Source organism: Daktulosphaira vitifoliae, unplaced genomic scaffold (genome assembly GCF_025091365.1).
Source record: "Daktulosphaira vitifoliae isolate Bord-2020 unplaced genomic scaffold, ASM2509136v1 Scaffold_1, whole genome shotgun sequence".
NCBI lineage: Eukaryota > Metazoa > Arthropoda > Insecta > Hemiptera > Phylloxeridae > Daktulosphaira > Daktulosphaira vitifoliae.
The window spans coordinates 12,182,194-12,198,454 of NW_026099572.1; the positions used below are offsets into that span (position 1 = coordinate 12,182,194).

Consider the following 16,261-nt stretch of genomic DNA (forward strand, 5'->3'; position numbering starts at 1 on the left):
TAAACATTTTTTTTATTAAAAATACATTTTAAAATTAAAATTTTATAAAATCAATTTTTTGGTTTAGAATTAATGGTCTTTAAAAAACTATTTAAGCTTTTTAACTCTAACAATCTCCTCATAACACATTTTAATGAGAAAAACTAACAAAATGTTTTTTTAATTTAAATAAGTTGTATGTTTTGTTTTAATATCTTGACAACTGAAGTAAATTTATCAATGTGAAAAAAAATTAAATTATTAAAATTATTTTACAGGGAGACTTAACTTATAACTCAACTGAATTATCTTAAAAAGTTTACAATATATATAGAGTTGTGTCCTATTTTTATGATTTCAGCAAATTTTTTCTTTATCTACCCCCTCAAAATAGAATTTTATTAAATGGAAACATATGTTCAATCAGATTTAGAGTAAGAAAATGCTGGTCAACTTAACATTAACAACTTTTAAACCAGTATTGTGAAAGTTATTAACAATAATATAATGACTAGAAGTGATGTGTGGGTCTGTTTATTTTCATTTCTAAACAATTATGAAACTGCAAGGGTATAAAAATGCTGATCTCTTAAAGTGCTGGACAAAAGTTGTTTTTCAGTCATTTTTTAGTTATTAAGTTGATTAAACAAATGTTCCATTTAAAAAAACTAAAGTAAATAAAAATTAAAGGAGGAATAGGATCAAATTGTTTTCTGGAAATTGTAGAACGTAGAATACTATTAATTTCCAAAAAGAAAAAACCTTATTCGTTTAATATTTTTTAAAATTTTGCATGAGTCATAGTTAAATATATAACTAAAAAATATAATTTCTATAAGTAGACATTTTCTTTTGTGTTAAAAAAGGAACAATTAAATATTAAGTAGATTTATACAATTTAATTAACTAAATTTATTAATTTCTAATTAATAACTTTTTTATATTAATACATATTAATCATAAATCCATAAGCTTTAGCACTTCAATAGCTTCAGTGAGCCTATCAATTTCATCTTTTGACTGCTTTAATTTTTCTTGGTTAGATTTAATCACATCTTCTGGAACTTTTGTTTCATAATCAACAACATTCATTGCTTTAATTAATTTTTCAATAGTTTGATGCAACTGATCACTTTTCTTTTTTAATTTTTCTATTTCTTTAGAAATTTCAATTAAACCCTGAAAAAATAATAGTTTTTTTAAGAATGTTTTTAAGCACGAAAATTTGTTACTGCTTAAGATAGAATGTTATTTTGTACCTTATATTTTACCTGTAAGTTACTAAAATTAAACTAAATTATTATATTTACTTAAGTGTAAATATTAAACAATATAATAGTTAACTAAAAAATGAAAAGAATTACAAAAAAATTTACTATAGAAAAATTTATTTTAAAAAAATTGTTCACAATTTATATTACCGACTTTTTACATAATGTATTTATAAATTTTTACAATCTTTACAAAGTGGTTACAATACAGCTGAAAAAATTAACTGGTAAATCAATTTGCCCTATTTACACCATTCAGGTAAGTGAAACATTTTGAATTTTATCAGGTCTTAAGTTTAAATCCAATTAAATAGTGACCACACAAAAATTTCAAACATTTAGTTAAATAAAGACTATAATTTTTCTATTAGCTTTTATTTATTAAAATTATTTTTATTCTAACAAATTTATTTTATAAGTAAGGATATAAATTAGATAATCATTTATCCAAATTTTAATTGCTGTTAAAAAAAATAATTAAAATTTTGAGTGAATTTAAATAAAATAAAATAATATATTTAGAAAAATTGATAGTTGATTTATAGTTGTTTTTGTTGTTACAGTTTCTGTAACAAAAACAGCAGTACTCTACTATTTTTAATTATACATATTTTTACCTTCAATAAAATATGAACTTGACATTTATTAGATATAGATAGAATTGCACATCCAGTAGGTATATTGGTAACATTTGTTTCAACCTTACTACAATTTGCAAATGAAGCAATGACTGACTTATACTTATTAACAATAACTAAAGAATTTTCATTGTTGCATTTAATATAAGTCTCAGTTTTTGAACTTTTTGGAACATTATAATCTGATAAAGCAGATCGAATGCTATGTACAATTAATTGAATAAATTCAACCTCGGCTTCTGCGCTTAAATTTCGCCATTGATAATTTTCCTACAAAAAGATTTTTAAATTTATTTTATGCTAAGACTTTAAAACAAACTTACTATCTCTGGATATTGAGCAATAGTTATACTAGGATATTTCATATTTTCTGAATATGGTAATCTTTGATAAAGTTCTTCAGTTATGAAAGGCATAAAAGGGGATAGTAAAACTAAACCAGTATCCAAACATTTGAATAAAACATTTTGAACTACTTTGATTTTATCTTGATCATTTGATGCAAATACAGGCTTAAGGCATTCCTAAAAATAATTTTTAAATTATCAATGTTATTTTTAAAAATATTAGTATTTAGTTCTTGTACCAAATAGATATCACATAAATCATACAACCAAAAATTATAACATGCTGTTGTAGCATTACTGAGTTCATAATTCTCAAAAGCTGTGTTGCATAATTCAACAGCCAGAGATAAACGACTCAAAATCCATATATCCATACTATTTAATTGTTCATCCTATTTAAAACATTAATTAACAGTAATCAGGCTAAGCTTTGCATAACTATTAATATAACAAAAAAATGTTCAATTACTCAAAAAAAAAAAAATTGTATACAATACAGTTTTTTATTATTATTATTATAACCCACTCCATTGTTTACAGAATAAAAATAATTTAATTTTTTTTTTTTTTGGTTATCTTTAGTTTCAAATTGATCTTGAATAATTAGATTTACTATGTAAATTTTAATTTCATACCTTATGCCTTGTATTTTAAATTTAATAAAATATTTGAATTTTTATCAATGGTAGTAAGGCACATTGTTGTGAGTTTATAAATACATCAACTAGCAATACAAAAAGCATATCAATTGATAGTCATAATTGACAATAAACACTCCATGACTATGATAGTGACATTATAAAAAACCAATTAGCTATCTGTATTTGTAAACCTTCATGTATATTAATTCAAAAATTTGAAACTTTAAAGTTTTATATCTAATATACAAATAAAGTTTTATTAAAAATGTCATTTACTATTAAATTAAAAACTTAAACAATTTATTAAATTCAAATTATATGTTCCCATATGAAAAAACAAAGTTGACACCCTTACAAGGGATGAACTTAAAAATTTTACATAGCTAATAATTTAAAAATGTGTAACTAATGATAAAAAAAAAAAAAATTTAATTACTTTTATTCTGAAAGTAATTGAGTGGGTTATTATAAAAAATCACTCTATAATAGTATTATGAATATATATAGATATAAATATTTTTTAACATTAAAAATATTAATATATTATTTTCAAAATATTTACTTACTTTGGATAAAGGTGTAGGTTTAAATCCTTCTTTAAAATACATAAGTGCAAATTTTATAGCATTCCAGAGTTTATTGCAGAAAAATCGATAGCCTTGCACACGTAAAATATTTAAATTTATATCATGTCCTATGAATAAAAATAAATTTAATAATAAAATATCATTTAATTTTGTAAAGTAATACCGTGCGACATGTAAGAACATAATGCAAATCTTAATGCATCTGTTCCACATTCAGGGATTCCATTTGGGTAATCTTGTTTCTGGCCAGCTTTAGCTTTGTCAATTTCTTTTGGATCAAGATTGCTATTTAAAAGTTGTTTGTTAAGATCATCAAGTGATATACCCATAATAACATCTATTGGGTCAACAACGTTACCCAAAGATTTACTCATTTTACGACCATGAGCATCACGTACTATTGAGTGTAAAAAAATTGTCCTAATAGATATAAATTAATTAATAAAAAAAATTCTAAAAGCGTATAAACAGTCATAGGTTAAAAGGTTTTAAGTTAAAAATAATTATTTTAAGGTATTAATAGATATTTATAAAGATTAATTAATGAATGATAATTTATTCATTTTATTATGAAAAGAAAATATAATTAAGGGGCTAGATGCAAGTAAAACATTTCCTAAAAAACGAGTTTTGTTATAATCAATTTAAAAATTTTCAATAATTATTATTGTATTATCTTTATTCTAACTCTAGTTATGAGAAAATTTTGTTCTATTTTTATTTTAATTATGCATTTAACAAACATATTTTTCTTGGAAATGTCCTTGCATCAAGCTCAATTTAAGGTTTAAGTCCTTTTATCCTGCAACCATTAATACATTGGATGTGATTCATATATATTAGTATATACTCACTTAAATGGTAAACATTTTAGTAAACGTTGAGATAAAAAGACCATTCTAGCAACCCAGAAAAATAGAATATCATAACCCGTTTCAAGCAAAGTACCCGGGAAAAAAACTTCCAAGTCTTTTGTCTAAATTTAAGAAATAATTTAGGTTAAAAATTTTAAGTAAAATATATAATAAGGAATTTAACGATTTGAAGTGATATTTAATAATAAAATAGTTTTAAAGTATATAAAACTTAAATTTCTTTAAAATAAAAACTAACTCTTATTTTTGAAAAAAAAAAAATTTAGAATCAATAATATCCAATAATTTATTTTTTAATATTAATTAATGACAAGTATCCATGAAAATCAATTGAATAAATACTATGATAATTATAGAATTTTTTTAATTGACTTTAAATTCTTATTAATTAAAAATTTATAAGATATTAGTAATAAATTATTAGTGCTTAGCTAATAAAAGAAGAAAGGTCAAATTTCCTTCATTTTTTCAAATTGAACACTTCATAATTTATATATTATTTATTCAATCTTATGTTAAAAATATTATATACTTATACTGTGTATCCCCAAAGTTTTTATATTTTTACATGTTCGTTTTTTTTTTTAATAAACAGCTATTACTTTATCAGGCCATCCAAAAATTGAAAATGGAAACAATCCTGATGAAAACCATGTATCCAATACATCTTCATCTTGTTTCAAAGTAATATTTTCTTTTGGCACATTAAACTTCTTTATTGCTTTATTTAACGCTTCTTCTTCATTATGAGCACTTATCCAGTATTCATTTTCATCTTTCTGTTAAATATTGTTTATTAAATCTTTGTGTAAAATTAATTCATTAATTTTATAAAATTATTTTCAATTATTACAAAAATAGATCAATGTATAAGACTAAAAAATATTCAAGGTATTGTTTTTGTTATCAAAATTTGATTACTGTTTATTTATTAAAACATGTTATTTTAATTTTTCAAAAAATATTTAGAGAAATTCAGTTGTTTTAAAATTAAAATAAAAGGTTATTTAATATTTTTTTGACAACCTTTATAAAAGAGCTATATATAGCAATTATTTATTATATTTCAATATTGAAATAGAAAAAACTTACTAATTTTTGTTGTTCATTTATTATTGTAATAAAATAAGCAGGTATACGATGACCCCACCAAAGTTGTCTTGATATACACCAATCACTATAAATAATAGATTACTGTAGTTAAAAAATTAATATAAAAGTTTATAAGAGCAAATAGATTTTAGTATTTAAAGGTTACCGAATATTATCCATCCAATAAAACCATGTTTTGTTATGCTGTGTTGGTATAATTTTTAGCTCACCACTTTTAACAACATCAGACGCATGTTTAGCCATTTGATCACATCTTATATACCACTGTGGTTTGATGAGTGGTTCTACAATATCTTTAGAACGACTACACATCGGTACAACCATAGGATTATCAATAGTTTCTCGATACAGATTTTTTTGTTTCAGAGCTTCTAAAACAGCTTTTCTTGCTTCAAATCGTTTCATTCCCTGATGGATTGTTTTATTAGAACTTGCATACGAGTAAAGATTTATACTTTGAAGACTTACATTAAATTGTGTGCAATCACCAATAATTAATCCTTCATCATTAAATATTGTTATAAATGGTAAATTGAGGCGTTTTCCAACTTCATAATCATTAGGATCATGAGCTGGAGTAATTTTTACAGCTCCTAAAATTAATTTACAACATTTTTTTTATAACTACAAAATTTTGACTGATTATCACCTTATAGTATATATAAATTTTTTTTTTTATTTTATCAATAATTTAATGATTAAATAATGGCTCAATGTAAAAGTCATCTAAAATAATGTATATTTAAAAAAAGTCTAGTTTTTATTTATTTAAAAATTAGTCCTATAAAATTTTGAAATATCAATTAAGAATACTTTATATTATGTGTACTGACCAGTGCCAAATTCTGAATCAACAAAATTATCACAAATTATTGGTAATTGGCGATCAGAAAATGGATGTTGAACAAATTTTCCATGTAAATGAAAATACCTAGAGTCAGAAGGATGAATAGCAATAGCTGTATCTCCTAACATAGTTTCAATCCTGGTAGTAGCTACTACTATTGTTTCATCTTCTCCAACAATTTTGTATGCAAATGAAACAAGTACACCAAACTCTACTTTATCTAAATACCCTGGTATAGAGAGGAATGTACGTCCAGGTAATTCAATTTTATCCACCTATCATATAATATATTTAATTAACAAAATTATACTAATTGTAATCATAATAAATAAAACCTCTATGTCAGATATAGCACTCTTTAGAGCACATGACCAATTAACTAGTCTATTACATCTATATATATCACCATCTTCATGTAAGCGAATAAATGCTTCAGTAACAGAACGACATAATTTAGGGTCCATTGTAAAACAAGCACGATCCCAATCAAAAGAGGAACCTAATAATTTCAATTGAGTATAGATACGGTCACCTTTTCTAAAAAGAAAAGAAAATCTAAATAGACCTTTAATTCTTAACATTATATAATTATATAATGCACAGTAAGTAAGAAAAAAGGTTTATTAATAATTATCATTATTTGACCTGTTTTTTACTTTTTGAACACTGTATATTATACCACTAACTCTTTTTTCCACTCCCAAATTTTTTCTATGAATTTTTCACGACCCAAATCATGTCTAGTTTTTTTTTCTGTACGCCACAATTGTTTTTCCACAACTACCTGAGTGGCAATTCCAGCGTGATCACAACCCGGATTCCAAAGTGTTATTTTACCTTTCATTCGATTCCTGCATCAAACACATTCTATCATTGCTCTATTAGTTTATATATATTACACAAAGTATAAAATTAGAAATAAAATTTTTTTTAAATAATTATTGTTATATTACATACAGAAGATGTTCAGTAAGTAAGGAAACAGGTCAATTGTTATAAACAATGAGAACAATAAAAACCCTTTTCCATATTTACTTAACACCTAATATAATGATCATATGTTGTAACTTGTACTATTCATATTGATAATAAAGTTAGTCAGTCAGTGACTATTCACCAATATAGTTGTGTTATTTATTTCTAACCAATTAATAATCTAACGATAATGTGATAGCTTTCTTACCTACAAACAATTTTATAGATATCTTTACTTAATTTATACATTTGTAAGGTTCTAATACATATTTTTTTAATTTTAATTACATAAATAAATTTAATTTTTACCAGCGAATTAATGCATCTTGAACTGCATTAGTAAGAGCATGACCTAAATGTAGCGATCCAGTAACATTTGGAGGAGGAATGATCATAATAAATTTTCCTTTTGGATCTTCTTCAGACAAATTTTTTCTCTAAAATTTAATTGAAAAAAAGATACTATAGACAAAAACTAGTTCTATTATACATATTTATAAATTAAATATAATTTTTTTTACAAATAAATAACATTTTGAGAAGATGAAAAAGAATAAAAAAATTATCAAAATAAATATGCTAATATTTCAATGATATTTTAAATTTTATTACTATAAATGCATATTAATAATCTTGTTTATAGTGACAATATGATATTAAATAAAAAATATTATTTTACATATTTCATTAATTCTTACCAATTCTGCATATATTAGATTTTTAAGATATATTGTTGAATTTTTGACAAAATGGTTACGTTTGTAAATGAAAAATAAATAAAAATTCTTGTTGTTTTTTCAAAATATTTTCATAAGATATAAGATACCAATACAATTTTACTGTTACAGTACTAAAAAATTATGATGATGTGAAAAAAAGGTGAAAAGAGCATTTGAAAAAATACTAAATGAGGAGTATCTAAAAGAGACATTAGAGGACATTTCGTAAAACAAGAAATTGATTAATTAGACTGGTAGATATAGTTACTGAGAAAGAGGTAGGTGTAACTGTGGCATCAATGATAGGAATAAAGCAGTAGGACCAGATGAAGTGGTTTAAAGATGGCAAGAAAGAGGATGTGTGGAATGTCGAAGGAGGCATAAATGATGTGTGGAATAGATTTGCTAGTGGTATAAAGAATATTGCAAAGGAGATTATTGGTGAGAGTATGAGTAAAATGTCAGGAAACAAGGAAATCTGATCGTGGGATGAGAATGTTAAAAAAATCATAGAGAGTAAGAAAAAGCAGTTCAGGTGTAGAGATCAGTTCTTGAAGGAAAGAGTTTAAGAATATGTAGAAGTTTGACAGAGTATATATACTATGAGTTTGACAAAGGAGAAAAGAAGGTAGATGAAAAGAGAAGATCAGTGACAATAAGTGAGAACGTTATAGAAAAAGTGGAAAGTTTTATGTATTTAGGATCAGTTGTGCAAAAGAATAGTGTATTTACGAGGATGTAAGGCCGACATAAGTAGTTGGGATAAATGTGAGAAATAGAATAAGCTATAAGATACCATTAGAATTTTACAAATAATATATTATTATTATTTAAGATATTAAACTATTATAACTTTTTGAGATATTAGCTTTTAAAAATTTAGAAAAGGTGAAATGTGGAGTATAATTTAGTCAAAAGGGATAGCATCTATTATAAATGATAAATTACATTTTTTGTAATACAAAAATATTTAAATATTATTTTTATGTGAGGGTTAAGTAAATTTAGCTTCCCCAAATTTTATTTTAGCAGTTGTTATCAACCACTTAAGAGTCTCCAAGAATGGGGATTAAGATAGTCACGGAATAGCTTAGTGAGAAAGTGATAGCCTAAATAAGGAAACATTTCAATTCAATTTCCAGTTCACTTACATATTTTTCTCAATTTGTAATATTGTGTTATATCAATTTTAGACTATATTTGACTAATTTTTGTTTAATTTTTATATGCATAAATCAGTTTTTTTAGTTCTTAGTTATGAGCCTTGATTACTTATGTATTATTTATTTTAAGTGCTATCATAAAGTAACTCATTTTTTATTCATTGTTTAAAACTTCACCATTGGAAGAATACTTGTACATTAGGGTGGTCCTTATTTTACAAGTTCGAAAATTTGATGTCAAGTGATCGGAATTTTGTTCTATACATCAAATAAAAATATTAGTTAATTTTGAGCATCCTAGGTCAACCCCTTCACGTGCCACAAAGGGGATGAAAATTGACAAAAAGATTTAGGAATTTAGTGTTTTGTATAAATATTTTTAATAATATTATAAATAGAAAAAATTCCACAGAATTAATTATGCAGTAAACAATAATGTAAAGAAAAATGGTCTTTATGAATTTTTTGTAACATGATTTTTCAACTTCTAACTAATAAAAACAGTTTAATTTTATTTGTCGTGAAAACATAGCATTTTTTGGTCTTTAACATTTATCTCTATAAATATTGCATACGAAAATATTGCATTTACAAAAATATTTTTAATAACTTATAAATAAATAAAGGTAATAACGTAATTTTCTTTGGAACTACAATTTCAGTGTAAAAATTGAACAAAATATGAATATTTCTATATATTTTGTTATAATCTGATATTAAAACTAAAATTTATTGCGGTGAAACATTTTTTACTAAACTAGTTTTAGAGAACTCTTGATATCTTTTTCTGTACTCTCAAATAACCTTTATAATAAATAAATTATTAATTGATGAACAATAATAGAGAGTATAACGATAATTGAATTCTAAATAATTATGTGTAAAGTGTATTGTTTTCAATTTTCATTTTTAGTAAATTTTGTATTAAATTACTCCTCGTTTTTCTGCATCGTTTACTACAAAAAACTAGTAACTAGTAATTAGTACTACAAAAAATTGCGTTATTACCTTTATTTATGCATAAGTTATTAAAAATATTTTTGTAAATGCAATATTTTTGTATTTGCAATATTTATAGAATTAAATGTTAAAGGACAAAAAATGCAATGTTTTCACAAAAAATAAAATTAAACAGTTTTTATTAGTTAGATGTTGAACAATCAATGTTACAAAAAATTCGTAAAGACCTTTTTTCTTTACATTATTGTTTACTGCATAATTAATTCTGTGGAATTTTTCTATTTATAATATAATTAAAAATATTTATACAAAAAATAAATTCCTAAATCTTTTTGTTAATTTTCATCCCCATTGCGGCACGTGAAGGGGTTGACCTAGAACGCTCAAAATTCACTAATGTTTTTGTATGCTGTATAGAACAAAATTCCAATCACTTGGCATCAAATTTGTTTAAAAAAAAATCACTAAGTATAAATAAGGACCACCCTAATGTATATTATTAAAAATAGACATTATATATTTTAGAAATGTGATAAATTACCCCATATTCAGGTTTAAAAAATCCTTCTTTTTCCCACCAACTATACCAAGCAGCTTCAACATATCTTGGACTATATGAGTCTGGCATAGGACAATCAATATCTTTTTTCATACCGGGATCAGTATTCTTCATGTATAATATTAACTCTTTTTCTTTCTTAATTAGATCTTTTTTTTTTTCTTTTTTCTGCAAAAATTAATTATTTAGAAATAATTATAGATTCACAATACTTTTTAAAATTCTACATATATAAAAATTGTTTTTTTTTGTTTATATAAATTCACATTATTGGTCTATTGTAACATATTATTTGTATTTCATCAACTATAATTATGTCAAGAAAAAATTTGTTTTTATACCTCCAAGTATTTTACCAGTATTTATTCACTTCATATAATTATCACAGTTATTTGTTTTTCTTAAAAGATGTTTTATTTTATGAGCAATGTTACAATAATATATTAAGAATGTAATTACACAAAATATAGCGTATACATACTTCATCTTTAGATGTATTTTGCTTTTGATCCTGTTTTTGTTTAAATTTTTCTAATTTAGCCAACTTCTTTGCTTCTTTTTCTAGTTGTTTGGCAGTTTTAGGTGGTGCTTCCTCCATAATAAATTTATTTAAAGTAAAAATAAATATATTAAATACTATTACTAGTAACAGAATATATATTTGGAAAAAATCGTACCAAAAACTTTAATAATTTCAAACCAAATGAAAAATCTAAGTAACACGTTATGGTGGTGCTTATTATCTCTTATCTATAGCCACCAAATGACAGTGAACCGTACATAACTTAAACGTGGATTTTTATGTGATAACTGTAGCTAACATAAAAATCATAGAATAAACAGATTGGACACTGATAAAAATTTACATGGTCAATATAAGGAGGTGATTAGAATCAGTCTACCATTTTTATTTAGGTAAATCAATGTGACCACTTTTCAACACTAGAATTGTGTATACCTTTTTCAAAATGTAAAGTAACAATTTTAATTACGGTATTTATGTTTTAACTTCGATGAGAAGCTGAGAAGGTATTAATTTTACTATATTTTTTTTTGTGTCTGTGAACGCTCAATCTCAGCTCTCTCTGGACCGATTTCTTTCAACAATGTGTCAAAAGATCACAAATCGTATCTAGTCGAAGACATTACCCTCAAAAATTGAAAAAAATTCCATCGTTCCCCATAAATGGGGGAAATCTTCAAAAAAATTACAAATTTTCGAAATTTTTTCAAATTTTTTACTTAAAACTGCCATAATTTTTCAAAATTGAAAAAATTGATATAATTTTCTTTTAATAGATGCATAATGTACTTATCTAACATTTGATATATTTTTTTTATAAATTTGACTCTTTACCTGCCTACAGAGAGGGATTTAAAATGACAACTTTTTCATAAAAAATTAACTTTTTTAAAGTGTTCCGGAAATAGTGAAACTTTTATATATACCTTAAATTAAAGCTTATGTAATATACTTTATTATGGAAAAAGAAAATTTCGGACTTTATTTTGTTTTCATGATGAAAACAGTCATCAAAGTAATAAAAAAAATACGATTTTTTTACAAAAATTTCTTTTTATATTTTTAACTTTATAACGCTATAACTTTTTGAAAAATGTATGGATCATTATATTTTTTTTAAGATAAGTACTATTTATATTTATATATTATACTTCTAAATCATAAAACTTGTAATCAGAATATAAATAATGATATAGGAGATCCTATAGCTTTTGGAATAATCCATTAATTTTTTTTAATTAAACACTATTTACAGATTTGCATAGAAGCGTTTTTTATGATAGTGATTTTAATCTATGCTGGACCCAACTATGCCACGACCCCACTGTGTTGGGTTTTTTTTTTATATTTTTCAACGTGTACAACACTACATAAATATTTAAGTATTTAATATATTTAAATTATATAATAATACGATAATCCAAACATATTAAATAAAAACACCAAAAATAATGATTTGTATTCCATTGAATTATACATTTTTTAGATATTTCATACAAAATTTTTCATTAATTTTGAATAAATTATTTTATAAAATACATTATAGTAAAATGAATATATTCTTAGTTTTGCATCAAAGCTAAAAACAAAAAAGAATTAATTAACATAATAATACTGTTTCAAAATCATTATACACATTCACCACATAAATTATACAATTAATAAATTGAAACATAATAAAAACTTCCTCAAATAACCTAAATCATGTAAATGTATTTTATTAATGTGTTAGTATATCAAGTTTCCTATGTTTTCTTAATTTTGATAAAATATGTTTGTTTAAAAATTTTAAAGAACTAAATATTCTCAGTTTTATGTAAAGGTTTTTTAAAAACTCATAATCAAAGTTTGGACATGTATGTTTAAAAAGAATATTCTTCTTCCTCGCCTTAATCCCAACTACTTGGGGTCGGCCACTCTAATCCTAAACTTCCATTTAACACATCCTCTACGCTCACATCAGATGTACTTATTAAACTTCTCATTTCTTTTCCTACATTATCGTTTACAGAAATTATTGGAAATTCTTCTATAAAAATATTATCTAATTCATAAAATAATTCACTAATATAATTTATAAACACATCGGGTGGAGTATTTAAGTTTCCATAAGTGGATAAATTTTCATTATGGTAAACCTTAAAACATGTAAAAAAAAAAGATTCATCTAACTGTTTTTGAGATTTAACATCATTTATACATATACCACAATTATGTTTTCTAGTGTTTTTTTAACTAGATAGCCACTTACATAAATAAGGGCATTTATAGCAGGAAAACTTAAATCGAGGTAATCAACCATACCAACTTTAAAGTTTTCAAAATTATAAGTTTTCTCAGGATTGAATGCAATAAGACTGTTTAATGGAGGAGCAACATCGCTTAAATTAGTTAAAATCTCATCTAAGTCATTCAGACAATTTAAGCCCTCAGACTGTTTGAAAAAATTTTCTGGGTTAAAAAACATATTAGGTTTGAAATGAACATTACAAACAATGTAATACTTATTTAATGTATCAATTGATTTGTCTAACAAATCATTTCTGTTGCAATTTGGTAACCATCTTTTATAACTATTGAATAAATTTAAGATTTTTTTAAGATATAAATATTATTTTTATTAATTTATAATAAAAAAAACTAACCGAGGAAAATATTTTGGTATTTTAAACATTTTACAATCATCATTTTTGATAACAATTCTTGAGTTAATGCAGTTTTTTACAATGCAAACATAAACCATTCTATAAATTATTATATAAAAGATGGAATATTAATGAAATAAAATGATTAAAAGTAAAATTCTTATAATATATATTTTCACTCAACCGGTATTAGTTCTTATCATGACAACAAAATGAAAATACCAATACCTATAATAAAATGGCTGCTACTTTTTGATTACATAGCACAAAATCTCATATATTTATACCTACCTCTGGTGTCCCATAAGGTGGACATCTATCTCCACTTCTTTTCTCTCTGTTTGTCAATAGCGCTTATTCCTCCCTCAAGCATAGTCAACTTCTCTGTTTTGCGGATGACATGAAAATTTTTTTAAAAATTTGCTCTGTTGATAATTGTCACAAACTCCAGAACGATCTTAATTGCTTCTCTATCTGGTCTGATACTCTCGATCTTACATTAAATATTAATAAATGCCGGTCAATGGTATTTTTTAGAAGTCACTCTCCTATAACTTATACCTATACATTGAATGGCTCCAAATTAATTACTGTTGATTCTAGCATTTGTTTTACTTTTACTCCCTCCCAAAGTTCACGAGTTCATATCGATAGCATTACATGTAAAGTTCTTAAGGTACTGGGTTTTGTCAAAAGGATATCTAGTGAATTTAAGCTCACCAGGTCTCTACATCCATTTACTGTGCGCTTGTACGACCAATTCTGGAATATGGCTCAGTTGTTTGGGATCCTCAAACAGCTGATGCCTGTTTACAATTTGAAAGGGTTCAACGTAAAATTCCTTTCCTTTATGAAACATACCTTGAACGTAAACTGTGTCCCTCATGATTATTCTCGCCTTCTTTTTCTTCTTAACTTATCCTCCCTAGCTGACCGCCGCCGTTCTTATAATCTTACTTTCCTTAATAAGCTCTTATCAAGCTCTATTGATTCCCCTTCTCTTCTTGCTAAAATCAACTTTAAAGTTCCTGTAAGGTACACTCGCAACTCACATACTTTCTTTATTCCACATTGCCCTACTAATTATTTAATAAACGAGCCAATCAAGCATATGATGAAGTTAGCCAATGAGGATCCGTCATTTCTTCAATAAAATTATATACTTCTTAACCTATTTTAGCTTCGATGCGAAGCTGAGAAGGTATTAATTTTACTATGATGTGTTTTTTCTTTTTTTTTTTTTGTGTCTGTATACGCTCAATCTCAGCTCTCACTGAACTGATTTTGATGAAAAATATGTCAAAAGATCACAAATCGTATCTAGTTGAAGACATTACCCTCAAAAATTGAAAAAAAATCCCTCGTTCCTCGTAAACGGGGGAAATCCCCCAAAAAATTACAAATTTAAAAATCGCTAATTTTCGATATTTTTTCATTTTTTTTTACTTAAAATTGCCATAACTTTTTTAAAAATGACCGAATCAATATAATTTTTTTTTATATAGATACCTTAGATAATTACCTATCATTTTATATATTTTTGTGAACATTTGACCCTTTAACAGCCCAAAGGATGGGGTTTCAAAATGGTAACTTTTTTACAAAAAATTAACTTTTTCAACTTAACTTTTGAAAATGTTCCGGAAAGACTGACAATTTTATATATACCTTAAATTAAAGCTAATGTAATATACTTTAATTTGAAAAAAAAAAATTTGACCTCTGGACTTGTCTTCATGGTGAAAATGACTACCGTATGCAAAAATATGCTATTTTTGTGAAAAAATTCTTGATATTATATTTTACATTTTTTAACATTATGTTGCTATAACTTTTTAAAAAATGCATGAATCAACTTTATTCTTTAATGATAAATACTTTATATATACTTCTTTCATTCGACATACTTTTTTTTAAAATCGGACCATTTCCCTTTATACAGGGGGGGTGCAAACCTTTTAAAATGCGTATAGAAAGTAGAACTTTTTCAACTTAACTTTTGAAAATGTTCCGGAAAGACTGACACTTTTATATATATCTTAAATTAAAGCTTATGTAATATACTTTAATTTGAAAAAAAAAAATTTGACCTCTGGACTTGTCTTCGTGGTGAAAACGGACATCAAAGTTAAAGAAAAACGTACGATTTCCGTGAAAAAAATCTCGATTTTATATGTTATATTATTTAATTTATATTTTATATAACTTTTGGAAAAATGTATGGATCAATATTATTATTTTTTTATAATATATATTTATATACTCCTTTCATCTACACGCTTTTTTTGTAAATCGGATCATACCCCTTTAACAAAGGGGGTAAAAACTTTAATCATGCGTATTGTTACTATGATATTTTCAATTTAATTTTTGAAAGTATTCCGGAAATACTGACACTTTTATATATATCTTAAATTAA

The 16,261-nt window shown here is 24.6% G+C and overlaps 1 protein-coding gene across 1 annotated transcript; it reads right to left on the reverse strand.

Moving 5' to 3' along the window:
- Positions 1-867: 867 nt before the first annotated feature.
- LOC126896068 (valine--tRNA ligase) lies at positions 868-11,471 on the reverse strand. The gene is made up of 17 exons (XM_050668515.1): positions 11,156-11,471; positions 10,657-10,842; positions 7,583-7,710; positions 6,985-7,149; positions 6,634-6,835; positions 6,285-6,573; positions 5,920-6,044; positions 5,597-5,859; positions 5,431-5,515; positions 4,941-5,117; positions 4,318-4,439; positions 3,627-3,883; positions 3,443-3,570; positions 2,475-2,627; positions 2,212-2,412; positions 1,868-2,158; positions 868-1,158 (listed from the first exon to the last, which is right to left on the reverse strand). Exons 1-17 carry the CDS (start codon positions 11,270-11,272, stop codon positions 937-939), a joined length of 3,111 nt encoding a protein of 1,036 aa, XP_050524472.1. The 5' UTR covers positions 11,273-11,471; the 3' UTR covers positions 868-936.
- Between the last annotated feature and the right edge of the window lie 4,790 nt (positions 11,472-16,261).

Coding starts and splice junctions, on each gene's coding strand:
- LOC126896068 (XM_050668515.1), bottom strand. CDS start 11,272: ATGGAGGAAGCACCACCTAAAACTGCCAAACAACTAGAAAAAGAAGCA. Junction 6,045..6,284: donor TGATTCAGAATTTGGCACTG/GTCAGTACACAT, acceptor AATTAATTTTAG/GAGCTGTAAAAATTACTCCA. Junction 2,159..2,211: donor TTGCTCAATATCCAGAGATA/GTAAGTTTGTTT, acceptor ATCTTTTTGTAG/GAAAATTATCAATGGCGAAA.